The 27,809-nt window shown below is 43.1% G+C and overlaps 1 protein-coding gene across 3 annotated transcripts in view; it reads right to left on the reverse strand.

Moving 5' to 3' along the window:
- Positions 1-27,809, reverse strand: part of CD109 (CD109 molecule) — a 112,300-nt gene that overhangs the window by 71,062 nt on the left and 13,429 nt on the right. For all 3 annotated transcript variants that reach the window (XM_084752387.1, XM_084752386.1, XM_084752385.1), the window contains exons 3-5: positions 15,462-15,490; positions 13,852-14,085; positions 6,595-6,720 (exon numbers count right to left, since the gene is read on the reverse strand). In XM_084752387.1, the coding sequence (XP_084608513.1) occupies positions 6,595-6,720; positions 13,852-14,085; positions 15,462-15,490 (389 nt within the window). The remainder of the gene's footprint in view (positions 1-6,594; positions 6,721-13,851; positions 14,086-15,461; positions 15,491-27,809) is intronic.

Here is a 27,809-nt window from a genome sequence, read left to right on the forward strand (position 1 = left end):
ACCAGTGCCATCCCGTCACTGAGCGGCTGCCTCTAAAACGAGGAGATGGACCAAAGCAATCTGTGAGACCCAGCGCTAAGACCCAACACTGTGTTGTAACTTCTGTTACGTAACAATGTGGGGGAAACTGGCACATCCATGAACGCACAAAAAACTCACTGAGACCCACAGCCATCCTCATACTACACGTGAAAGGCACGGAAATGGGAATGAAGACCTAGATGTGTCAATCAAAAGCAGCTGGGCGGGGCGATGGGCGGGGCGATGGCTTAGTTGTAAGGTGCTCAGAGCTGCATAAGCTTGAGCGCGAGAGCTCAGCCCTCCACCACCCACATAAAGCTGGGTGCTGTGGCGGTGGCGTGCATCTATAATGAGAGGACAGACAGACAGATACTAGGGGCGGGGCGGGGGAAGAGCTCTATGCTTAGGACAGAGCCTATCTTTTAAAAAAAAAATGGAGCTCAGTAGTTAAATTTATATCTTTTTTTAATGAATTAACTAATTAATTAATTAATTAATAAAAACCAGGTGGTGGTTGGGTGCAGCTTTTATTCCAGCACTTGGGAAGTAGAGGCTGGCAGATCTCTGTGAGTTTAAGGCTAGCCTGGTCTGCAGAGTGAGTTCTAGGACAGCCAGGGCTACACAGAGAAACCCTGTCTCAAAAAAAGAAAAAAAGAAAAGAAAAGAAAGATGGAGAACAATGGAAATATTAAAGTATGGCCTGGTGTTTTGTATTTGTTAATTACTTGCCCCTGCCCCAGATTCTTACTGTTTATGAGCAAACTGTCACGTATCCCAAATATTACTGTTTAACCTTGTCTAGAAATTATTCCTGATTTGGTTGATTAAAAAGCCTATACTGGGAAGGGCAGAAGGAAGAGAGAGTGTGAAAGTTCGAGGCCTTGCAGGACAGAGAGGATCTTGGGAAGAAGAAGCAGCCAGGTGACAGAGGAGGATCGCCACGGGATAGCCACGTGGGCCTAGAGGAGGAGCTCAGAGGTTCCACATGAAAGAAATGGCCCAGACGAACAACCTTAGCAAGTGTTCTGGGATTATGGATGGGAAGTAGTCCAATAGAAATTATTATAAGCAGATGGCACAGGATGGGGGCTGAGAGATAATGGAAGGTAGTTTAGGGTATTAATATCTGCCCAGCCCAGGTGAACCAAGGCTGTTTTAAAATAAAACAGGTGTCTGTGTCTTTATTGGTTGCGAAAGAGGGTAAGTAATACCGCAGTAATAATTACAAGCCTAATAATAAACATCCACACATGCATGCACATGCATACCACACATACACACACACACACACACACACACACACACACACACACACACATCATTACTTCAAAATCCTGAAAATGAAAGCAACACGTGATGGCCAAATGGAAGTTAAGTTATTCTAGAAAGGCTAACAGCAAGTGACTGATTGTCTTATCCTATAAATCAGTGGTTCTCGGCCTTCTTAACGCTGCAACCCTTTAACACAGACCCTCATGTTGCGGTGACTTGCAACCATAAAATTACTTTTGTTGCTAGCTCATAATTGTAAGTTTGCTGCTGTTATGAATCATAATATACATAACTGTGTTTTCCAATGGTCTTTGGCGGCCCCTGTGAAAGGGTCGTTCTACCCGCCGAGAGGTTTCACCCCACAGGTTGAGAGCTGCCACTACAAATGACTGGGTTAGAATTGGATGAATGCCAAGAGCCCACAGAGTGTTTCTCAAAAGTGTCCCTTCCTGACCTGGAGGAACGTGCAGCTAAAGAACACCACTTTCTGGTTCTCTGCGTCGCTACCCATCAGACCCCTGGTAAAGCTTCCGGTTCCAATGCACTGTCTTCCCATTATGGTGCTGATATTGTTCCATAGTTTTTCTACAAACAGAATGAGATCTCTCCTGAAAATAATTTTCCCCAGCTTTACACTGAGAATGGTAACTGCCTAATATGTGTGTATATGTAATATAATATATACACAAACATAGCATATGATGGTGGAACATTACATTTCATCCATGGTGATGGGTCACTGCTAAAACAAAAGTAGGTAATAAAATATAAAGCCCCTAAGTGCAAAGCAGGAGCCAAGCAAAGACAAAGACCATGTGTTTGAGTATACTGACACCTGGTGGCCATCAATTTTGTTAAAGGCCGTCTATTTTTTTTTTTTTCTTTAGTTGTATTGACACTTTGACATATTGGCAATAAGCACCTGATGTTTGTCTTTATCAACAAGCTAAAGATGCCTTCTAAAATGTGGAAGGGAGGGTGCTGCATTTAGATCCAGACACCTAATAACGTATATGCAAGCACTGTGCCACGTCCAGGGGCTGGAGCACACATTATATATTTATAGGTTAGCATCGCTGTTCGTTACGCTAGTGTGGATTAGAAAGCTGCCATTGGTTCTGGACAGAACTGTAGACTAAATGGGAGGTCAAGAAAGCTCATTTGCTAGGCTGTGGTCTTCCTGTCATACAATGGACATAGTCACGCCCATATCACAAAATTATATATAAAGAGCAAATGAGAAGTTATATAAATACTGCATCTGTGTTTTCCCCGGGAGTAGATGTCAACCTTCATAAAATTTTCTATATTATACACTTGTATATAATATAAATATATTTATCTTGTTATAATGGTGTGTCAGCCCAGTGTTTATACTGAGAGGCACTTGAAGATCAGAATTTCTCATGATGTCCAACAGTTCCTGTATCTTCTACAATTCCTATTTTTTGAATGTCTAGGGTTTTGTTTGGGTTATTATTACGCTAAGCTATGAATCAGGAAAATAAGCAAATGCCTGGGCTACAAATCCAACAGATGTTACTTTTAATACTTATGAGCTACTCACTACATTACAAGACTCTTGCGCAACACTGCCTCCAATATTCTTTAAAACCGTGTCATGGAGCCGGAGAGATGGCTCAGCGGTTAAGAGCACTGACTGCTCTTCCAAAGGACCCGGGTTCAAATCCCAGCAACCACATGGCAGCTCACAACTGTCTCTGTCTCCAAGATCTGACACCCTCACACAGACATACCTGCAGGCAAAACATCAACGCACATAAAATAAAAATAAATATTTTTTTTTAAACCATGTCATAAATTGGGTAAGAGCAGCTAAATTAACAAGGCTAACGTTGGTAGGTATGTAAACATCTGCAGAGACACTGCTGGCTGTTCAGCAGGGATGAGCATCTAGCAGGATCCTAGCCCTGGTCCCACAACTGTTTCCCACAGAACTCCCTCATTATGCTGCTTCGAGCAAGCGCTGTTTCACACATCTCACCTGACATCATATCCACCATCTTCTGGTATTTAGATGAAAACTAAGTCAATATTACTCATCTGTACATCATAAACTATAGAGTAATGTAAATATCGTATGCTCAACGACCATCATACCTGTTAGGTGACATTGATTTTTAGCTTGTTTCAATTACAGAGATACGAATTTGCCACCTTGACATCTCTGAGCACTGGTCGGTGGTCTTAAGCGCATCTACGGCGTTGACAACAAATCTCTGGAACTTCGGCACGCAGAACAGAAACTATACCATCAAAACAACTCCACCTCTTCCTGCTCCCACCACCCCCTTCCACCTCCTGCTCCACCACCCCCTTCCTCCTCTTCCTGCTCTACCACCCGCTTCCATCTCCTCATCGCCCCCCCACCCCCACCCCCCACCCCACCCCACCCCACCCCACCCCCACCCCCGGCATCACCACTCTACTTTGTATTTCACTGGTTTTCTATATCCTGACTACTGCATTTACATGAAAATACACAGCGGTTGTCCTTTTGTGGCTGGTTTCATTCAGCCGTGATATCAAGGTTCATATGAGCCATGGCATGTGACTCCTCTCTAGGACAAGGACCTCTTTACCTTTCCGAGGCACAAATTGATGTGTGACTATTTCAACTCATTTCAGAAAGAGCAGACAAGTGAGCTTAACATTTCACCAGGTGTGAGCCCTCTGCTTGAGCCTACAGAGGAGCACCCCAAGACTGAGACAGGGCAGGCACCCTGACCCGTCACCTGGTCATGCTCCTTTCAAATAGTTCAAGCCATGTGTGGTGGTACATGTACATGTCTGTGATCCCAGCACTCTGGAAACAGAGGCAGACATAATGAAACCCGGTCTTAAAAATAAATAAATAAGGCCGGGCATGGTGGTGCATGCCTTTAATCCCAGCAAGTGGATCTCTGTGAGTTCGAGGCCAGCCTGGTCTACAAAGTGAATCTAGGACAGCCAGGGATACACATTGAAGCCCTGTCCCGGGGGGGGGGGGGGGGGGGAAGTAAGTAAATAAGCTACCAGTGGTGGCACACACCTTTAATCCCAGCACTTGAGAGGCAGAGTCAGGCAGATTCCTGTGAGTTTGAGGACAGCCTGGTCTACAGAACAAGTTCCAGAACAGGCAGGGCTACATGGAGAAACTGTGACTCAAATAAATAAATAAATAAATAAATAAATAAATAAATAAATAACAAAAGTACCAACAAGTTAGATATCTTAAATACCTCAAAAACTGGGTTGCTCCCTTGTGAATGTCTTAATAATGAAACTATAATTCTAAGATGTCATACCACATTCTATGTGCTCGCCAAAGATCCTCACCATAAACCATGTCTGAATCACGACTATCTGTGTTGTATAGAAGCGAGCGTTGAGGCAAAGGGGGAGGGGAGGAAACCAACCCTAAAGACCTTTGAAAAGGCCATATAGAAACCTACTACATATAGAAAACTACTACTTTAGATGCTCCCTAAAATATATACATATAATCATATAAAAGAACTTAAAATCGAGCTACCCTATAATGGGGGGGGGGGGAGAGTTGTGGGAATGCCTCTCCCAGATTCCAGAAACTAGCAAAGAAAAAGCCCAGCACCAGGTATGGATTTCTTTTCAAGTTGTTCTATGGGGTCCCATAACTCCCCTAAACATTACAGGATATTGTTACTGTTTCTGATTACCCTCCAGGACTTGATAATAAGACCCTATTGCAGAGGACCCCACATATTTGAATTATAGGACGTGGGAAAATCAAGCTGGTACCAATCTGGAACCTTATCCCCGACTGGGTTATCTGGAAGGTTCTATACATACTACTAAGGTAGGAAAATAATAAAGTCTTACTCGTTGTGACCCTGTGTCTACAATAGTCAGTTACCTAGTGAAATATGTCCACTTGTGTAATAGTTGCACAAATGTTATTTGAGTAACCAAACACATTTTGCTTGGATTTAAGGCCCACTCCAACAAGACAAAACTCATGCCAGGTACTGTTAACTAGGTGACAGGTACTGTTAACTAGGTGGCAGGCCCTAGAGGAGAACCTAATGCTATTCTTCTGCTAAGTAGACATAAAATTAAACTGCCCCCTAAATGCCCTCACCTCCAAGGCTCAGGTATCAACCCGAAAGAGAGAGTAGAAAGAATGGAAGAGGCATAGGTAAAAGCCAGGACAGCCACGGCACACATGAACTCACAGTGGCTATGGATGTACAAGTAACACAAGCCAGGCAAAATCCCATCACAGATGAGGGAAGAACTCATAAGGTCCTACCTCTAGCTGGGGACCTGTTGACAACTGACGCCAGCTGGGGTTGGCAATCTCTGGTCCTGAGTCCTGAGTGCTCGGCTGAGGCCTGAGGCCGAGCAAGCTATGGAGGGAGTGAGGCAGTAGGCAGCACTCCTCTGTGGCCTTTGCATCCGCTCCTGCCCACAGGTTCCTGCTTTGCTGGAGTTCCTGCCCTGATAGACTATGACATGGAAGTGGAAGCTACATAAACCATTTCCTCTGCAAAGTGCTTATGATCATGGTGTTTTATCACAGCACTAACTAGGGGCAGGGGAAGGTGGCCCTAGAGACGCTGAGGCAGAGAGCAACAGAGGGCACTGCACTGCTCCTGCCCTGTTAGGTCACAAGCATGCTCCTGAGAGAAACAAATACAAGATGTGGGTAGGAACTCCGAGAAGAAAGGCCTAAGGAACAGGGGTCAATGTGACTTTACAGTCACTGTGTCTTATAACAAAAACAAAGCAAGTTTGTCCAGTCACTCATTTTAATCATTATTCTGAAACATAAAAAATGTGCCAAATGAATAGCTTTGTGTTCAGTACTCAGTCTTGAAAGTCAGTGTGCATGGCCAGGCGCGGTGGTGCACACCTGTAATCCCAACACTCAGGGAGGCAGAGGCAGGCGGATCTCTGTGAGTTCGAGGCCAGCCCGGTCTGCAAAGTGAGTCCAGGACAGTCAAGGCTACACAGAGAAACCCTGTCTCAAAACACAAAACAAAAAAAGCCAGTGCATGCAACTAATAAGCAAATATTTAATCAGTTTTAGAATAAAGTACCAAAACGCTTAAACCTTCAAACATCCTATGATAGAGGAAGATAATAACTGTAGTGAAGACTAATCTATTGGAAAATATGACAAATTAACAATGAGTCACTTAAATTGCCTAGATGTTCATAGAAATTTATTTCTGTCCATAGAATGACTTAAGAGAAAATTTTACCGTATGAACAATTTAACTCATTTTTATCTTCACACAAAAATATATTTATACTCACATTCACTTGGACCTGAATGGACCAGTCACCAAGTATTGGATCCGAGGATAATTGAAACGTTTTGGAAACGACACCGAGGTCACCTTGCAGAGAAAGCCACTGTTGAATCAAATTAGCCTTCGGATCCTAAAACAAAAAACCAAACCATGTGTGTTAACTGTGGAAGGACACGCCCAGGTGCAAGTGTATCCTGCTTAGGAATGGTTCCTGGCCTTCCCAGACACATCCAGAACTTTCCCCCCAAAATATGACACTAAGATAGTATAATGGTTAGCCTCCATTGTTAACTGGATTAGAGTTTAGTATCACCCAGGAGACACCCCTGGATAGATCTGTGAAGGTGTTTCCAGGGAGAGTTAACTGACGAGAGAAGGCCCACCTTAAAAGGGGGCTAGCAAGCCCGACCAAATAAAAACGGGAAGGAGACAGGAAGCCTGAAGATGGGCAGAGCTCATCGCCCTCTGCTTCCTGAACATGGATGTAGTGTGACCAGCTGCCTCCTGCTCCTGCCTCCACAGTGGCATCTGCTCTTACCACCACCACCTGCCCTGATGGACTGTACCCTCAAACTTGGAGCCAAAGTCAAGCCTTTCCTAAGGTGCTTCCAAAAGGTATTTTGTCCTGGCCACAAGAAAAGCAAAAAGACAGAGAGTTTTTGCAAAATGACAGGCCTATCTCAGTGAAGAAGACAAATCAAAATGTCTTCCTCTTTTATCCCCTCTCCTGAGACCCTGCTGATTCCAATCCACCTTTTAATTCCTGACACCAGGATTTTCTCTACAGAGGACACACAACAAGCACGCCAAAAGTCTCCATCAATGGCCTGAAGAACCCCCCATTAAAATCCAAACTAGTGCACACATAGGTAAATCAAAATAGAGGGTCCTCAAGAAACTAAGCTAGAATTACCACATGATCTGACTCTGCCACGCCTCAGCACACATTTGACAGAACTGAAGTCAACATACTTGTCCCTCATGTTTATAGAGTACTAGACCAAAAAGCCAAGCTATGGAACCAGCCTAAAGGGCCACCAACAGAGAAATATCTCATTCTCTCTCATACACGGAATCTACATTTCAATATAGAGGGTGTGTGTGTGTACGTGTGTGTGTGTGTGTGTGTGTGTGTGTGTGTGTGTCCACGTGAGCACAAAAGAGAGAAAGAGAAAGAAAAGTAGAAATGGTACTATGTGGGAGGAGAAAGAAATCTAAAGAACAGAGAAATGAGAGGGAAAAAAATGAATAACAACTTTGGCCATTGTATGCAGATTCATGTCACATGCATATAACATGAAAGCTTCTTTAGGGGAGGGAAGAGGGAAAAGGAGAGTGATGGAGGTAACTATTAATAAAATACATAATATACACATGAAGCATCATAAAAAAGATGACTTTATGTTTACTAAAAATGAGGAAGGAAGAAAGGAAGGAAGGAAGGGGAGAAAGTTACTCTCACTGTTAAGATAGAATTCTCATTGATTAAATGCCCACTGTGCTAGGTACTCTAGCTTACCTCTAATCAATATAGTTCTGCCTCCGTGAATAAGCCAGACTCAGAAAGACAAATATCACATTTTCTCTCATACATGGAGTCTAAATTCCAATATAAAAGGAATGTGTGTGTGCATGTATGTGTGTGTGCATGTACATATGTATGCATGTATGTGTGTACTCATGACTTTGTGTTTACTAAAAATGAGGAAGGAAGGAAAGGTGAATCATTGTATTGTGTGTGTGTGTGTGTGTGTGTGTCCTTTCAGACTAAGAAAGCGACAAGTCTCAAATATTTTAGATTGGTATGGATCATTGTATATTGAGGTTATATTTGCTTATTTGCTTAAGGTTATAATTGCTGCAATATACTGTACATGTGAGTCAACTCTTATTTAAGGTATCATGCATAAGAAACTCATTTAAAGCTGGGCAGTGGTGGCGCACACCTTTAATCCCAACACTCGGGAGGCAGAGGCAGGTGGATCGCTGTGTGTTCAAGGCCAGCCTGGTCTACAAAGTGAGTCCAGGACAGGCAAGGCTACACAGAGAAACCTTGTCTCGAAAAACCGAAAAAAAGAAAGAAAGAAAGAAACTCATTTAAAAATGTAAAGTTCCAGTCCTTGAAAGCTACTGTTGCAAACTGTTTCTGATAATTTAAAAATTCGAGTTAGCAGTCAGTCGCCTATAAATAATCAAACTTGTAGTCTCCTTAAGTACTAGTTTAGTCAATTACAGACATAAGCCTTATTTAGCCTCCCGTATATGTTTTCAAGGTTAAGCAGAAAGAAAATAGCTAGAAACAAGCAACATTTGTCCATTTGGAAATACTGAGAGAGACAGGTGCACAATATGACATTGAAGATGTTTAAATAATAGGCTTTTCTGACAGAGAGCCACGTCAGCTTCTGACAGCACCCCAACCTACTTCAAGGAAAAGGATGAGCACTGAAGAATCCCCACATGGAGTTTGCTTCAAACATAGCAAAGCTAGCCACTGGGCAAAGAACTGTCCTCACCTGGACAGCTGACAGCATGCTGTCCAAACTGGACAAGCAGGACACTGGGAAGTAGACTGCCTACCTTTGCCAAGGTAAAGTAGGTCAGTCATTCAAAATTCCTGCTTCACAGAACAGTGTGTCAGATATTCTGGGCCTGTTTCACCAAAGGTTGATTGTCGCACCAACACAGAGGAGCCTTGGGGGACTGTCTGGGTAGTCATCAGTCTCTGTCATTTCTATAACTTTGGAAGCTGCTTGCTCTGGACTTCCTGTTTACTCAGATAAAATTTATCCTTCTCAGATCTCTGATGGGTTGAAGACTAGATAGTTATAGTCTTACATTTTTCCTTGTTATCAGTTACAAAAAGAAAACTTATAAAAGAGGTGTAAGTTTGCAAAGACATAAAAGCTTAAGTTATGAAGGGTCTAAAACAGTGTTTTAGGGTGTAAGATGTTTTAAAGGTGATAAATACAAATTATGATAAAGCGACTTTGGTACAGAACTTTGGACTCACCAAGATAGAATAGATAGTGGAGTACTTTCTTCAAGGTTGCCAAATACAAATAGACAGACATTGTAGGTATAAGCCTTACCTGATAGGTCTCACAATTGTTCTTATTGTGTAAAGTTTATTGGTGTTAGAGAAAAAAAGTTATTGGACTAAAAAGAGAGAATGTAGTGAGAATTTCGGTTTCTTTAAAAGCTCAGCTACGTTATGTGACTATGTTTTTGTTTCAGTTCCAGGTGTGGAATAGGGGGCTACTTCCAATTGGCCACAGCAACTGACTATGATTTATCTCATGCTCCAGGAGGGCCATGATCTTTCCAGTTGAGGATAGCTTACATTTGGAATTCTGGGGACTCTTCAAAGCATGTACAATGTTAGAGCCCCAGAGGAGCACTGGTGGCTACTGCTGCTGCTGCTGCTGCTGCTGCTGCTGCTGATGGGTGGTGGGTGGTGGTGGGGGGTAGTGGTGGTTGTGGTGGGTGGTGGTGATGGTGGTAGCGGTGGTGGTGGTGGTCATGGTAGGTGGTGGTGATGGTGGTAGCGGTGGTGGTGGTGGTGGTGATGGTAGTCCCAGATGCTGGTTCCTGATATTGTTTTTTGCTATTGCTGTATTGTTGGATTGTAGGTATTCTAACAACAAAGACTGGACTTAGGCCCCAAGGAACTCAATGTCCCTGAACAGCAGGAAGTAGTAGTCTAAAGTGATCTATGCCCCCTTTCTCCTCTGTCCTTCTTTCTCTCTTTCCTAGTATTGGGTAATTAGAAAGGATCGGGATGAAGAAGGGTAAAAGAACCCAATAAAGTAGCCAAAAAGCCTAGTTACAAGTGGCGCCCAGACATGCACCTAGGCAGAATGGGAAAGTTGGTTTCTAATGCCACAGAGGGGACAGCAGCATTTGAAGGAATGGATACTCTGTTTCAGGACATCACTAAACAGTTTATTGCAGCTGCCACCACTGGTTCTTCCCCCACTTTGCTCTCAGATGGGATTTTCTATTTTCTCTTCTTCTTCCTATATTCTGTCTCAAAAAAAAAAAAAAAGGCTGGAAAAATACCAACAACTAGCAATTCAACAATCCAGCAATCCAACACAATAGTAAAAGCAGCAGCAACAGGGACCAGCAGCAGGGGGAGCACAGCCACCAGCGCACCTTTGGGGCTCTAGCTTTGTACACTTTGTACACACTTTGAAGAGTCCCCAGAAGTCCAAATGTAAACTATCCTCAGCTGGCCAATCACACTCCTCCTGGAGCATGAGATAAATCATAGTCAGCTGCTGTGGCCAATCAGAAGCAGCCCCCTATTCCACACCTGGGACTGAAACAAAAACATATTCACCTAACTTGGCTGAGTTTCCTAAGAAACCAAAATTCTCACTGCAGGAGGCAGGTCAAGCACAGACAGGTCACTGTCTCCTAGGCAAACCCCTGGGTCAGGCATTGTAAGCAGGAGTTGGCTCTGCTGCGCCTGCCACAACATGATGCATGGGAGAGCTGTGGAGCGAAAGGGCCAGGGAAGAAGTACAAATAGCTATAAATATATGCTGTCTGGTGGTTAAGGAAGTAAAAACAATGATATGCTGGGTTTCTTCTATCAGATGGACAGAGATTTAAGAAGTACAATTACAGTATTCTCATTGCTGCCTAAGGGAAAAGAGACACGACACCTCAGTTGGTGAGGTACACAGCTGAGGGTTTAGTTTTCTCCTAGATGTTGTCATGGCCCTGCAAGAAAAAAGAGGCTAAACTGATACTTCCGCTTTAAGTCATTCTTCTTGGGGTTGGAGGGGCCACGGTGCCAGACCACAGTCACAGGATATACCTTCCAAGCCATAAATAGCTGTATCCACACACATTCAGCTGCACTCAGACAGGATATATCTTCCAAGTCAGAAATAGCAACATTCACACAAGGTTATTCGCCTGCACCCAGAGCAAAATTTTAAAGAAGAATGTCCATGGCAGAAGCCAGCGGCCACCACAGTGTCGAGGCCACTTACTTGCATGCTGTAATGCTGTACTGCCTGTAGGAGAGAACTTGGGGCAAGATCGGGCATGCTTTCTCCACTGTTGAAGGGCCTCAGAAGCCCCCATCCTCCTTGAGGTCAGTTAGGGAGACAGGAGAGATGGGGAGATGATAGTCAATGACCCCCCACAAAAACACTGGGTACCCTCAATATGCTGCCATGATAAATACCTGGCCCTAAAGATGATGCCTTTGAGTATCAGCATCTTAGTCCCAATCATTCTGGGCAAGTTGGCTTGCAGGCCATCTTAGATGTCCTTCCCTCCCCCCCCTCAACCCCCCTACCTCCCCACCCTCCCACCACCCCCACATCACCCCCATCAGCCAACCCATCCATCTTCACTCTTTGCACCTGGAGAACAGCAAAGGCAACATCCACAGCCACCTGGGCTCCGCACTGAGGAGCGTGGCTAGACTTGAGCCCATCTCCTAAACCTGCAAGCTCGGGATCAAAGAAGGCTTTTGTGGTCAGTGCTGCTCACTGTTACTAAGCACTGAGCTTCAAGGCAAATGTCCTCCCAGAGGCAGGAGCAAGCACTACATGTTAGCGGGCCCGTTGGGTCCCTTAGTATCAGACCTAACAGAAGCAAGTATCTCGGTCGGCATCCTTTCTCGAAAGCCAAATATGTCAATGTAAAATCCAGGTCGTGTAACGTCCAACAAGATCTCAAATGTGCCCAGTCCTTTAACCCAGCACGTGCATTTAACCTCACCCCTTCATGCTCAGCCCTTCCCTTCCAAGGCTCAGTGGGCTCCAGGACTATTGTTCCCAGCAGCGTGTTTCACTTTGTATGTGGTGACCCCTCCGTTTTTATTTGTTCGTTCTTGTATTTTATTCAGGTCCCTGCTCACACAGCCCTTCCCGGGCGACTCTATAAAAAGCACCAACCATAAACTCATCCTCTCTGCCCCGGCTCTGGTTCTCTGGCCCTCCCTTCCACGCGTTGCCACACACATACAAGCAGATATGTGAAAATCTACTCCCTCGTGTGTGTGTCCGTACATTCCCCATCTGTCTTCTTGCTACTCGCTGAGAGCTAAATTCAACATGAACAGGGGATTGATCTGTCCTGTTCCATGCCTTACATCAGTGCCTGGAATACAAAAGTTCAACTCATGAATGGCTAGGTCACAGTGAAGAAGCCAGCACTAGACATGGACGGACAGACTCCATAGCCTGAGTTTGTAATCCAGGTTCCACCACCTCGATCGCCATGCCAAAAGGGAAGCCTATCTGAGGTAAAATTCTTTTTTTTTTTTTCTGGTTCTTTTTTTTTTTAATTTAATTAATTTATTCAGATTACAAATCAATTATTATCCCATCACGTGTATCCTCCTGTTCTTCCCTCCCTCCCACTTTTACCCTATTCCCCTCCCCTAGGTCTATGACCGAGGGGGACCTCTTCCCCTACTTTATGGTCATAGGCTCTCAAGTCTCATCTTGGTAGCCTGCTTATTCTTTCTTTGAGTGCCACCAGGCCTCCCCACCAAAAGGAGGTGGTCAAATATGGAGCACCAGAGTTCATGTCAGAGTCAGTTCCCGCTCTCCACATAACTGTGGAGAATGTGCCGTCCATTGGGTAGATTAGAGTAGGGGTTCGATGTTTACTACTTGTATTGTCCTTGGTTAGTGCAATAGTTTGAGCAGACCCCCCCCCGGGCCCCAATCCACCCATCACAATGTTCTTCTTGTAGGTTTCTAGGAGTCCTAGTTCTCCTGTGAAAATAGAAGCAATCATTGATAGTCTCCCAACCAAAAAAAAGCCCAGGGCCAGATGGCTTCAGTGCAGAATTCTATCAGACCTTCAAAGATGAGCTAATACCGATACTCTTCAAGCTACTCCAAAGGATAGAAATGAATGAAACATTACCAAATTCATTCTATGAGGCCACAGTCACATTGATATCTAAACCCCACAAAGACCCAACAAAAAAAGAGAATTTCAGACCAATGTCTCTTATGAACATTGACACAAAAATACTCAATAAAATACTCGCGAAATAATTACAAGAACATATCAAAGGCATCATTCACCATGACCAGGTAGGCTTCATTCCAGGCATGCAGGGATGGCTTAACGTACAGAAATCCATCCATGTAATCCACCACATAAATAAACTGAGGTAAAACTCTAAGAAATGGCCATCACAGTAACATGAGCAGAGCCCTCAAGACAGCTTTAGGAGGAAGGCTTGAAGCCCCGCCTTCATGCTGGCCTGCCCACTCACCTTAATGAAAATGTTCACTTCGGTGGCCGTGTAAGGCTTGAAATCTGAGAAGAGGGTGAGCACACGAAACTTCACTTCCTGCTTTGGCTTGTAGAGTGTCTTGTCTGTCTGAATGAGGACAGATATCCTCTTGGTCTCAAATAATAAGCGTGTGCTGTTGGAGAATAAAATCCCATCCTGAGTGCTTCCGGTTATGTGCAGTTTGTAATTGTGGTCTGCACTGTTGAGAGGTAGCTGAGTAGGGAAAGATCGGACATATCAAAGTCTCACCATTTTACCTTTAATGCATGTTTTAGTCACAAACTAGGATTAACAAAAGTAAACACGTAGTATTGTCAAATAAAACTGTGGTGCTAGGAGAAGCGTATCCTTCATAGCACCTGAGTGGAATAATTTGTTATCTCTCTTTCACAATCCTGTACTCTGTTCTTCAATTAGATCAGAGAGTTTCGGGAGTGAGGGACACACGCCCCACAGCTGTCTCGCTCAGGAGCAGTCACAGCGCCTTGCCATCTCCTTTTCTAAGTGCGCGTTGGATCTCACTCACAGCTGTTGAGGCTAGATACCTAAACCACCAATAAGCTTTCCCAAGCTTTCTCTGCCTGAGGCAATCAGCCCACAAAATGCCAACATCTGTTTCCGTTCTGTACTCTCCCGAGCTCTGTTCTGTGATGCTTTCTCTTCCTGCAGCCTGTTTGTCGCATGTCTTGCTGGTGACGCTGCCATTTTTAATACTATTAATAACAGCAGAAATTCCTACCTTGGTAGGAACAGAGCAGAGCCATACTGAGCAGTTCACACGTTCTACATCATCTGACCTCAAGATAACCACTCACCCCAGCTCCACACCCACCCTCAACTGGATTCTCCTGGTAAAAACCATTTCACCAAGAAACTAAATTTAGAGAGTCAGGGATGGCACTGCAGACCACCAGCTCACATCAAAACCCAGCATATGCTGTGCCAATCCAGTAGCAGCTTCATGTGGCAATTTTAAATATGTCCAGAAAGTCTCTGATCTGCCTCTCTCCGAAAAAATAGAGTCTGTATGGGGTCATCAAAAGAAGACTCAGAAATTTTAGGAAAACTAGTTGAGAACAGGAAGGAATCAGCAGGGGTAGGAGGGGAGCAAAAGAAGGTCAGGAAGGGCGAATGATCAAACTATAGTAAATACATGTATGAAAAGATCATAGTGAAAGCTAGTATGTGTAACTATAAAATGTTCATTTAAAAATTAAAAGTCAGTGCCGGGCATGGTGGCGCACGCCTTTAATCCCAGCACTCAGGAGGCAGAAGCAGGCAGATCGCTGTGAGTTCAAGGCCAGCCTGGGCTACAAAAGGAGTACAGGAAAGCCAAGGCTAACCCAGAGAGACCCTGTCTCAGAAAAAAAAAAAATTAAAAGTCTACTGGATGTGGTGGTGCATCCTGGCCTCAAACTCAGATATCTGCCTCCTGAGTGCTAGGATTAAAGATGTACACCACCACACCCAGCTTGCAATTATATCTGAAACCAATTATTGACATTTAGTTAGTTGTTAGTTGGTTAGTTAGTTGGTTAGTTAGTTAGTTAGTTAGTTAATTAGGGCAAATAATTTAAATAGATACTTACTGCTGGAAGGGTAAGAGTCTTGAAAAAACCTTTAAAAAAAAAAGAAAGAAAGAAAAGAAAAGAAGACATTTGTCAAGACTTAAAAAAAAAACTCTTAACACTTTTAGATATGGATAGAACCATAAACTTACTTGGCCAAACTAAAACAGCTTTAGTAATGCCCAAAATAACCAAGAAGTTGTAACCTATGCTTATGGAAAAGATCAAGGTTTAAAGATTATCAGCCACTGATCAAATCCCAAGCAGCTCTGCCTCTCACCCCATTCCTCTCACTGTCCCTGATGCTCAGGCCACTGTTAGGGTTACAGGGCTTAAAGGATGCTTCAGAGGGCAGGACAAATCTGAGGATTGAAGCTTGGGGAGCAGGTGTGCGGGGGTTCTGTTTTACTCAGCGATTGTGACACAGGGGCTTAGCCCAGGCCTTCACGCCACCCAGCGCCACCCAGCATGAGCTCTGCCCTGAGCTCCGCCCCCAGTGAGGCTCACAGCTCATGTTCTCCCACACTCATGATGAAGGCAGCTAGGACTCATAAGTGACTCATGAGGATCAGGGTGGTACAGACTGTTTTCATGTACAGTTTCTAAAAATAGGACCCATAGTTTAACGCATGTCAATTTCTCATCAGACCCATTTATTTCAAGGAAAAATAGTTCCGAGTTAAAATTGCCAAAGTGCCCCCTCAGAATTGATAATAGGCCCTTGGTCCCTTCACTGACAAACTGTTTATTAAAGGAACCACGGTGTCACTCTCAACAGGAAGCCATGTGTGTCTACCTTGTGAGAGCAGGGAGGTACAAGACCACGGCCCAGCACAGGGCAGGAATTAACAACAGGTTCTGAAATCACACGGAGTTCTCTCATGAGTTTGCTCTTTTCCTGCCCTGCCCTTGGGCCTGATTCTCCCCCTCAGTATTTTCATCCATAAGATTAAAGTGTTCATCGTTGTTCCAAACTCATCCAGGGGAGGCTGTTTGTTGCCTGAAACATACAGAATGGTTCAGGGTCCAAAGGAATGTTTGACATTCATCAGAGTACAGGAAGGCTTGGAGAGGTGTCCATCAGGATGCCAACTTGCCTCTATAGCAGCGCTCCTCAAGTGTTTAGGAAGAAACATGCCATCAACAGACCATATGGCATAGGCATATTTTCTACCTTTAACAATTATGAAACAATCTTGTGTATTCCCAGCAGTGTATACGTCTACTTCAAACACCACTCCCTCCAGTGACCTCAGGGGGACAGGTTTGCAGGAACTACCACTGGTCCAGTTTTAACTACAAAGCCATTTCTCCAGCCCAGCCCCAGCCTGAAATGCTTAAACTTTCTATTACAGAAGGAAAAAGATGAAATTGAGACCAACATCTGTAGAGTAGAAGTTGGTGTATGAGCAATACATTGTATCAGATACCTCGGTACAAATGGAGATTGTAAGCCAGGCATGGTGGCGCACACCTTTAGTCCCAGCACTCAGGAGGCAGAGGCAGGGGGATTGCTGTGAGTTCAAGGCCAGCCTGACCTACAAAGTGACTCCAGGATAGCCACGGCTACCCAGAGAAACCCTGTCTCAAAAAACCAAATAAATAAATAAATGGAGATTGTTCCTACAATTTTAAATATTATGGGCTAGGTAATGAGAAGGTGGCTCAGTCAGGAAATTGCTTGCCTTACACACATGACAGCCTGAGTCCGTATACCTAGCACTCACATGAAAGTTAAATAGAGTGGTGCTCAGAAGGCAGAAGAAGGAGGCCCTGCCACCCACAGGCCAGCCAACCCAGCCAAATCATCTTGCCCAAGGTTCAAGTACAAGACCCTATTTCAAAAAATAAGGTGTTCAGTGATTGAGAAGATAAGTGACCTTGAGCTCCAGAGCCCACATGCAGGGACATAACTCCATTCACACACACACACGAGCTCATGTGGACAGGCACATACCACAGAAAAGGTGTTATGACCAAACAACTTAAACGCTCAATAAATAATGGATCATGGCCTACCAAACAAAACAAAAATTCGATGAGTTCAAGCTGCCATATATAATTGAATACATGACTTAATGAGAACAAAGAAAAGCTTCAGACAGAACGAGCAGATGAGGGCTGGAGAGGTGGCTCAGAGGTTCAGAGCACAGTCTGCTCTTCCAGAGGTCCTGAGTTCAGTTCCCAGCAATGACATGGTGGCTCACAACCATCTAAGGATGGGATCTGGTGCCCTCTTCTGGCCTGCAGGTGTACATGCAGGCAGAGCACTGCATGCGTAATAAATAAATCTTTTTTAAAAAGAAAAGAAAAAGAAAGAAAGAAAGGAGAAAGCAGCTGAAACCTTGGGTATCTGGCATTCAGTAACACGAGCGGCGGCAATAACTGAGCAGGCAGCGATCGGGAGCCTTGTGCATGCAAGCCGAGAGACACCAGTGAGAACTGGTCAACACTTTATGTTGAGCTACTAAACTTTGGAATAGCTCGTTCCCAGAAATAGATCATTGGAAAATCTTTGCAACAAACTAGATAAGCTAGCAGAGCTCAGCCTAGTGTGGTAGAGCACATTGCAAGGCCGGTACTCAGGAAAGCTGAGGCAAGAGGATCAAAAGTTTGAAGCCAGCCAGTCTGAGCTCAAAAATAACTAATACAAAAACAAATCTCAAACACAGGGATGAAAAAAAAAGGGAAAACTCCAGCCAACTCCTAAAGCTATGCTATCGCAAACAGCAGGCACCAGAGGCATGTGACACCTGTAAAAAATGCACCTGGTTCCTAAGACTGAGAGCAAAATATAGAGTGAAACATCCAGCAATGGTTTTTATAAGGATTTTGTGTAATCATAGTATCTGTAATTACAAATAATCACCTAGCTCAACTGAAGTACTATCAAAATTAAGTTACATGTTTCCTTTTACTTTGATGTAATGCAGTCACTGGACAATGTTCTATTATTTACACTATTAAGTTATATTTCTGTTCTACAGCCGTGTCCTGGAGGGTAGGACTCTGACATTTTTGTTTAGAAGCAATAAAACAGCCAACAGATCAGACAGAATACAATTTTTTTTTCATTTTTTATGAATCAGTACAATACATATATTTCCACAGACCTACACTCCAACTCTCTTCACCAGACGGACATAAGTAAACTGCCCACGAGTCGCAGCTTGTACCAACTGCTTAACAACTGCGACGCCGCGGGCCTTGACGTTTCAGTTCAGTTTAGCACAGAAGCATCTGTTAAAAGTAGGAGCTTCGTGGACAGAGTTGTTCTAGGTGAATGTTCCCATAATTCTACTCTCCTTGTTTTACAAATGAGATCTGGGGCCCTGGATCACGCAGGACTCTCAGCTGGCAGTCTGCCTCTTGGATCCCAGCATTAGAGCGCGCTCTGGCTGGTCTCGGTAGAGTTAACAGTTTAGCTCTCTTGTATTGCTGGCTATCGTCAGCGTTTCATCTGGCTGGTCTGTTTGTAAATGTCCCTAACTCTTTAATCATAGAGATTTAAAACTCTCAGTCATCTCGGATTCCTTGCTTTCCTAAGCATGTGTGGATCCTGGTACCTATGCAGGCCATTCCGAGGAGGGGGCAACCCTGGGCAAGTCGGGTCTCTATCTAACAGGATCAGAGGGCTGGGACACACCCTACAGTTTAAACAAAAGAGCCTTTGCCCTGAGGTGGATGTAGGTGCTACAAGACAGCGGCCACCACAGCGTCCCACACCAGAATCAAGTTATGAAATTGCAGAGAGCTGTGCCCCCACCCACCCACCCAACCAGCTTCAGGGTCAATCTTCAGGATTGGCTATTTTGTCAGCCCTACTCCCTGGCGGGGAGCCGGAGGGGGGGGGGAGTGGAGTAAGGGGGGGCACAGAAACAACGTGCTTCCTTTCTACCCTGGTCTGACACACAGGCACCTCCCACGATCACCAGATTAACAAAGACTTAAGAGGGGCGGGAATGTGGGCATTGATTTCTAGCCAAGTAACATCAGGCAATAAATGAATCTCTTAAACTTGCCCTCTTAACTGGAAGGCAAACAGGCATGCTGGCAACTCCCAAGAGGCTCGCTAGAAATCTCATTTCACAGTAGCGCTCCTTTTTTTTTTTTTTTTGTTCTGTCTTGTTTTGTTTTTGCTTTGCTTTGCTTTGCTTTGCTTTGCTTTGGGTGTAGCTTTTAATCGTCTCCGACCTTTGAAGTGTTTCCCACTTGAGAGCAAAGCTGGAGGAGTTGCATGCCTGGGTCCCACCACAGACGTATGACGGCATTAGTCACAGAACCAGGAAAACATAGAGAGCCAGCGGTGAGAGGCAGGGGGGTGGGGGAGGGGGTCAGAGATGTCTCAGCCCCTCTGGCTTCTGCTGGGTACTGAGAGCATCCCAGACGCTGTGGAGATAGACACAGGCAAGGACCAGCACTAATCTCATGAGTCCTTATTAAAAAGCCAACTTTAAATGCTTAACATTGCTACTGCTGCTGTCTTCTCTGTGAATTCAAAAATGCATCTTAGCGTTTCCTAGGCGCTTACTGAGTCCTAGCACAGGACTTATTTGAAAGTCAAAAGATTTTCCTATAACTTGGGTCACCAAGTGGGGATGAGGGAAAGGAGCAGCTGTTGCTAGGGTGAGAGAGTTAAGCAGATAGTATTTGCAAACCTTTGGGAACCTTTTTTTTCCATCTGCTTTTGGTCAGGTTCCACTCCGACATGGGATATGGCTGTCTCTTAAGAGGGGACACTACGGATGCTCTCTGTTACATAAAGGTCTCACGACCGACGCGTTGTTCCAGACAACTCTCACTGAGCGCTTTCACGTGGGACCACAGCGAGGCCATCTCAGAGCCTTCCAGACTGCTGCCCCCGCCCCTCATCAAGCAGCGGCTCAAAAGAAGCCTTGTTTGCAGACTTCACACTTGGCACAGGAGAAAAACCGGCCATTTGATTTACAAATAGAGTCAGGGCTATTTTTAAGTTGTGTAACCAGCAGAAACAAGAAAGATCCTTTCCTCGGCTTCTAAAGCACACTCTGTAATACCCTGCTGCCTCACCTGACATCTGTCCTCACCAAGTAGCTCTAGAGAATCAGTGACAGGAAAGACTAGTGTACATTTGGAAATAAAACTAGGTCCAGAATTACTCTATGGAAAAAAAAAAAAAGATTTTCCACTATGTATGTGCCCAACTTAATATTTGAGGCTTAATATCTTTGGCCGTTCTTTGCTATACAATCATGGATAAAAATAAACTTTGTTTATCCCTACTGTTAAAATTTTTACCTCTTTACAAGTTTATTAAATATTCTCCCATTGTGACAGAAAATGATTTCATCTCCAGATGAATTACAAAAAAGTGACCATTTTCCACCACAAATCTCTGGGAGACTGAGCTTTAAAATACAGTGTTTCTCTTTAATGGTTTAATCTCATTTGGGGAGGGGGGGAAAAAACTAGTTGAGTCAATACAGAAAATACAAGTATTTCACAATTTCTTGCAAACCCTCCTTTGGACTCTTTCATACTCTTTTTTTTTTCCCTCTCCTGCCTCTCCTTGCTTAGAAATATTTCAGTAAATATGACATTAATACATAGTTTCATTACAAGCATAGGACTCAGTGAAATAAGGTCAGACAGAAACCCACCAAAGTAAGATAATTTTAAGCTAAGGTTCAATACACACGGGAAAGCAGGAATCGGGCAGGGTTCTAAGCGTACAGAGTGCTTAGCAAGGCAGGCAGGGCCATCTACAGCCCGCAGACCCAACCTGGCCCATGCGTTTGTTGCAGCTCATGAACTAAGAATGCTTTTCCATTTTTAAACAGATAGGGTGGGGGAGAACAATTTTTTTACTTTTAGTCAAAGGTATGCAGACCCTTAAGTTGCTTGTTGGTTTATCTACAGCCGCTTTAAGGCTATAAGGTTGTGTTGGGTGGCAGCAATAAAGACAATTCTACAGCAAACCCCACACTTAACCCTATTCAGAAAAAGTCTGCATCCCCTTGTGATTTGGTGCACTGTGGGGAGACTCTCTCCTCCTTCCTCAAGGAACTAGGTTGAATGTCCACTCAAGCCAACAACAAAGAGGCCATGTGTGTGCTCGGAAGGTGGTGGGAGCCTCCATATCTGCCAGAGGGAAATGCTAACTGTTTGTGAGATGTTACTATATGTCAAGTATTATGATCAATGCTGCAAGCAGTGTATTAACAACAAAAAAGAACTGAGTGAAATTAAATTCAGTAGCACGTCTTATTTAGCCCAGAATGCTCAAAATACTATCATCAAACATATTTTTTAAAGTTGTGAGTTTGATGCTTCCTGGTACCAATATTCAAAATCCAGTTTGTACTTTATAGTCATAGCTCATCTCAAGTCATAAAAGCCTCATTATATACAAAAAAAAAAAAAACTACACGTAAGGCTGGGCGTGGTGGCACATGCCTTTAATCCCAATACTCAGGAGGCAATAGTACGCAAATCTCTGTGAATTTGAAGCTAAACATGGTTCAAACATGGGCTAAACACAGCAAGCTCCAGGCCACCCAGGGCTGCCCAGTGAGGCCCTTTCTAAATTAATTAATTAATTAATTAATAATTTTAAAACTATACATAACTAATGGCCCCCACATTAGATGGTGCAGCAGCAAAAATATTCCCACGTTTAGCCCTCACAACAACGCCATTCAGCGACTACTACCGTTAGGTGATTTAAGAGAGTTTAGTTTCAAAGCATCTTCAGAGCTCCCATTTGACCCGCTGTGCCTCCTGATAGAACAGGATGGCCCCAGGTATCATTTCCAAAACAGTCATTACAGCATAATCTCAGAGTTTGGCACACAATCAATATTTTGAATACTGAATATGATGAATGGCTTCTCTATCTACTCCTTAAGGTATTCGGCACCAATCTCAACACAGTAATGCCAAACTGTTCTGTAGCTACGTGTTCATAAATATGAATCCCTAACTGTGCCTGCTACAACACGGTATTCTTAGAAATGTTCCTCTCCGCTTATTCCAGCTTCTTCGCCACTCAGTCTGGTTTTTAGATTATAATTCATGAATCATTTCCTCGGAACTGAAAGTCTCACAGACCTGACCACCAGGTACCCACCGCTATCCCCCCACTACCACTAGATCTTGGAGCTTTTTCACTCAGGGCCTTGCAGGCAAACCAAGGCAGTGGGTAGAGAAAAGCACCATGCGTTTCCTCTCCTGCGGAATCTGGGGTGCTAAGTATGTAACACGAGAGAGGAGGCTGCTGAGAGAAAGGAGACAAGCAGGACGGAGGGAACGAGAGAAGGGAAGGTGAATGGGAGCAAGTACGTGACAGATTTCATAATTAAATCTATCATTTTTCACAAGCAATACACACTAATAAGCTAAAGAAAGTCACTTCCTAGAACTTTCCTATGAGAAGTGAAGAGTAAAAGAGAGATCAAGGTGGGGCACCGAGCAGCTTTGGGCTTGGATCTCTCTCTCTCTCTCTCTCTCTCTCTCTCTCTCTCTCTCTCTCTCTCTCTCTCTCCCCCCCCCCACTGGCCTGGCCCATCTAGGACACAGAGAGTGAACCAGCAGAGGTGAGCTGGGCACACTCACATTAGCTGCCATCCCAAGGAAGCCTGTGGGGCATCCGAGCAGCTTTGGGCTTGGATCTCTCTCCACCCATCTGGGTCACAAACAGCAACCAGCAGAGGTGAGTTGGACACTAGCCACAAATCACATTATCTACCATATTGAGGAGGCCTGAGGGGCACCCAAGCAGCTTTCTGCTTGGAGTTCTCTCCATCTGCTCCTCTCTTGCCTGACCCAACTGGACACAGACAGTGAACTCAGAAGAGCTGAGCTGGGTGCAGACTCCAACACCCATTGTCTGCCATCCTGAGGAAGCCTCTGGGGAACCCTAGCAAGCAGCCTTCAGCTTGGAGTTCTCTTTGCCTGCTCCTGACCTGCCTACCCCACCCCCAGGGACACAGACAGCAACCTTATCAGAGAGACCTCCATGCCTGCTAACACCAAAGACAACCAGATGGCTAGAGACCACCGCAACAACACAAGCAGCAAAACCCAGAGCCATATGACACCACCAGAAACCAGTGGCCCGACCACAGCAAGCCCTGGAGATACTAATATCCCAGAGGCAAAAGAAAATGGTTTTAAATCTGAGGTGATGAAAATGATAAAAAGCCTTGAAGGAGGAAAATAAATCTCTCAAAGAAATACAAGAAAGTACATTCAAACAGATGAAGGAATTGATTAAATCCTATAAAGAATTATAGTAAAATACAATCAAACAGGAGAAAGAAATGAATAAAGCTATTCAGGACCTTAAAAAGGAATTAGAAGCAAAAAAAAAAAAAAACCACACACACACACACACACACACACACACACAATCTGAGGCAATCCTGGAGTTGAAAAACCTGGGGAAGAGAATAGAACAGGAACTGTAGACACGAGCAACACCAACAGAACACAAGAGATGGAAGAGAGAATCTCAAGTATAGAAGACATGGTTGAAGTGATTGATACATCAGTCAAAGAAAATGTTAAAAACTAAAATCTTTCAGACACAAAACATCCAAGAAATCTGGGACACTGTAAAAAGACCAAACCTAAGAATAATATGAATATAAGAAGGAGAAGACTCCTGCTCCAAAGCCCAGAAAATATTTTCAACAAAATCATAGAAAACTTGCCCAACCTAAAGAAAGAGATGCCCATTAACATACAAGAGGCCTACAAAATTCCAAATTGATTGGACCAGAAAATCTTCACACCATATAATAATCAAATGTACGAAACAAAGAAAGAATATTAAAGGCTGCAAGATAAAAAAAAAAAAAGGCCAAGTCACATATAAAGGCAAACTTATCAGAATTACACCTAACTTCTCAACAAAGACTGGCTTTCATAAAAGTTAGAAAAGCCTGGATGGATGTCATGCAGACACTAAGATACCACAGATGTCAACTCAGACTACTACACCTAGCAAAATTTTCAATCACCATACATGGAGAAAAAAAAGATATTCTACAACAAAACCAAGTTTAAGCAGTACCTAGTCACAAACCCAGCCCTACAGAAGATTCAAGAAGGAAAACTCTAACCCATGAAGGTTAACTAACCCAGGAAAACAAAGGATATAAATAACCCCACATCTCACAAAACCAAAAGGAAGGAAACATACATACACTCTACTACCACCAACATCAAAAAAACAGGAACAACTGCTAGTCATTAATATCTCTTAACATCAATGGCCTCAATTCCTCAATAAAAAGACACAGGCTAACAGAACGGATGAAAAAAAAAACAGGACCCATCATTCTGCTGCATACAAGAAACACACCTCAGCAATAAAGATAGACATTACCTCAGAGTAAAGGGCTCAAAGAAGGTATTCTAAGCAAATGGACCCAAGAGCCAAACTAGAGTAGCTATTCTAGTATCTAATAAAATAGATTTTCAACCAAAACTAATCAACAATGTTGCAGAAGAACACTTCATGTTCATCAGAGGAAAAATATACCAGGATGATGTCTCAATCCTGAACATCTATGTCCCACATTTGGGGAAAAAATTCTAAAGCTTAAATCACACATCAAACCCCATACATTAATAGCAGAAAACTTCGCCACCCATTGCCACCAACAGACAAATCATCAAGACAGAAGTTAGTGGAGAAAATGAAACTACAGACATCATGAATCAAATGGACCTAACATACAGAACATTTCACCCAAACACAAAAGAATACACCTTCTTCTCAGCACCTCATGGAACCTTCTCCAAAACTGATCATATGCTCAGTCACAAAGCAAACCTCAACAGATACAAAAAGATTGAGATAATCCTTTGTATCATATCATATCACCACAGATTAAAGCTGGAACTCAACAACAGAAACAGCAGAAAGCCTACAAACTCATTGAAATTGAACAACTCTCTACTCAATGACCTCTGGGTTAGGGATGAAATAAAAAGAGAAATTAAATATTTCTAAGAATTCAACAAAAAGTAAGGCACAACACACCCAAACTTATGGGACACAATGAAAGCAGTGCAAAAGGAAAGTTCACAGCACTAAGCGCCTTCATAAAGAATTGGAGAGATCCCATACTAGCAACTTAACAGCTCTCCTGAAAGCTCTAGGAAAAAAAGAAGCAAGCATACCAAAAAAGAGTAGACAACAAGTAATCATCTAACTCAGGGCTGAAATCAATAAATTATAAACAAAGAAAACAATTCAAAGAAATCAATGAAACAAAAAGCTGGTTCTTTGAGAAAATCAACAAGATAGACAAACCCATAGCCAAACTAACTAAAAGGTATAGGGAGAGTATTCAAATCAACAAAATTAGAAATGAAAAAGGATACATAATGACAGACACCAAGGAAATCCAGAGAATCATTAGATCTTACTTCAAAAGCCTATATGCCACAAAATTTGAAAATCTAAATGAAATGAATAATTTTTTGATAGGAACTACTTACCAAAATTGAAGATCAGGTAAACAAATTAAATAGTCCTATATCTCCTAAAGAAATAGAAGCAGTCATCAAAAAGCCCAGGGCCAGATGGATTCAGAGCAGAATTCTACCAGCACTTCAAAGAAGGGCTAATACTAATTCTCTTCAAACTATCCCTCAAAATAGAAGCAGAAGGAACATTACCAAACTCCATCTATGAGGCCACAATCACCTTGCCACACAGCAAAGAAGGACAATTTCAGGCCAGTTTCCCTTATGAGCAGTGATGGAAACAGAATCCAAGAGCACATCAAAAATATCATCCATCATGACCAAGTAGGCTTCATCCCAGGCATGCAGAGGTGGTTCAATATACAAATATTCATCAATGTAATCCATTGTATAAACAAATTGAAAAAAAAACACATGATCATCTCCTCAGATGCTGAAAAAGCAGTAACAAAATCCAACACTCATACATATTAAGTCTTGGAGCCATGGGAACACAAGATACTTACCTAAACATAGTAAAAGCAATATACAGCAAGCCTATAGCCAACACCACACTAAATGAAGAAAAACTTAAATCAATTCCACTGAAATCAGAGACAGGATAAAGTTTTCCACTCTCTCCATATCTCTTCAATATAGTACTTGAAGTCCTAACTAGTGCAATAACAAACTAAAGGAGATCAAAGGGATACAAATTGGAAAGGGAGAAGTTACAGTATTACTATTCACAGATGATATGATAGTATACATAAGTGACCCCAAAAATTCTACCAAGGAACTTCTACAGCTGATAAACACCTTCAGCAAAGTGGCTGGATACAAAACTCAACTAAAAAAAAAAAAATCAGCAGTCCTCCTTTATACAAAAGACAAACAGGCTTAGAAAGAAATTATGGAAGCAACACCCTTCAGAATAGCCACACACAAAAAAAAAAAAAACCATAAAGTATGTTGGAATAACTCTAACCAAGTAAGCGAAAGACTTGAATGAAAAAAACTTCAAGTCTCTGAAGAAAGAAATTAGAGAAGCTATCAGAAGAAAGAAAGATCTCCCATGCTCATGGACAGGTAGGATTAACATAATAAAAATGGCCATCTTACCAAATGCAATCTACAGATTCAATGCAATTCCCATCAAAATGCCAACACAATTCTTAACAGACTTTGAAAGCGAACAGTTCTCAACCTCATATGGAAAAACAAAAATCTCTGAATACCTAAGACAATACTACACAATAAACAATCTTCTGGAGGTATCTCCATCACTGACCTCAAGTTGTACTATAGAGCAACAGTAATAAACACTGCATGGTGCTGGCATAGAAACAGACAAGTGGATCAATGGAATCAAATCAAAGACCCAGAAATAAAACTACATACCTATGGCAACTTGAATTTTGACAAAAAAAAAAAAAGCCAAAACCATACAATGGAAAAAAGATAGCATCTTCAACTAATGCTACTGGTCTAGCTGGATGTCTGTAAGTAGAAAAATGTAAATAGACCCTTATCAATCACCCTGCACAAAACTAAAATCCAACTGGACTAAAGACCTCAACATAAAACCAGACACACGAAACCTGTTAGAAGAAAAAGTGGGGAAGAGCCTTGAGCTCATTGGCACAGGAGACAACTTCCTGAACAGAACACCAACAGTTCAGGCTCTAAGATCAACAATTAATAAATGGGACCTCATGAAACTGTAAATCTTCTGAAAGGCAAGGGACACTGTCAACAGAACAAAATGCAGACTTGGAAAAGATCTTCACCAACCCTGCATCTAAACACCACCAAACAAAATAATCCAAATAAAAAATGGGGCTCATGGGCCTGGAGAGATGGCTCAGAGGTTAAGAGCACTGTCTGCTCTTCCAGATGTCCTGAGTTCAA

Source organism: Acomys minous (genome assembly GCF_964271855.1).
Source record: "Acomys minous genome assembly, chromosome: 13".
NCBI classification, from domain to species: domain Eukaryota; kingdom Metazoa; phylum Chordata; class Mammalia; order Rodentia; family Muridae; genus Acomys; species Acomys minous.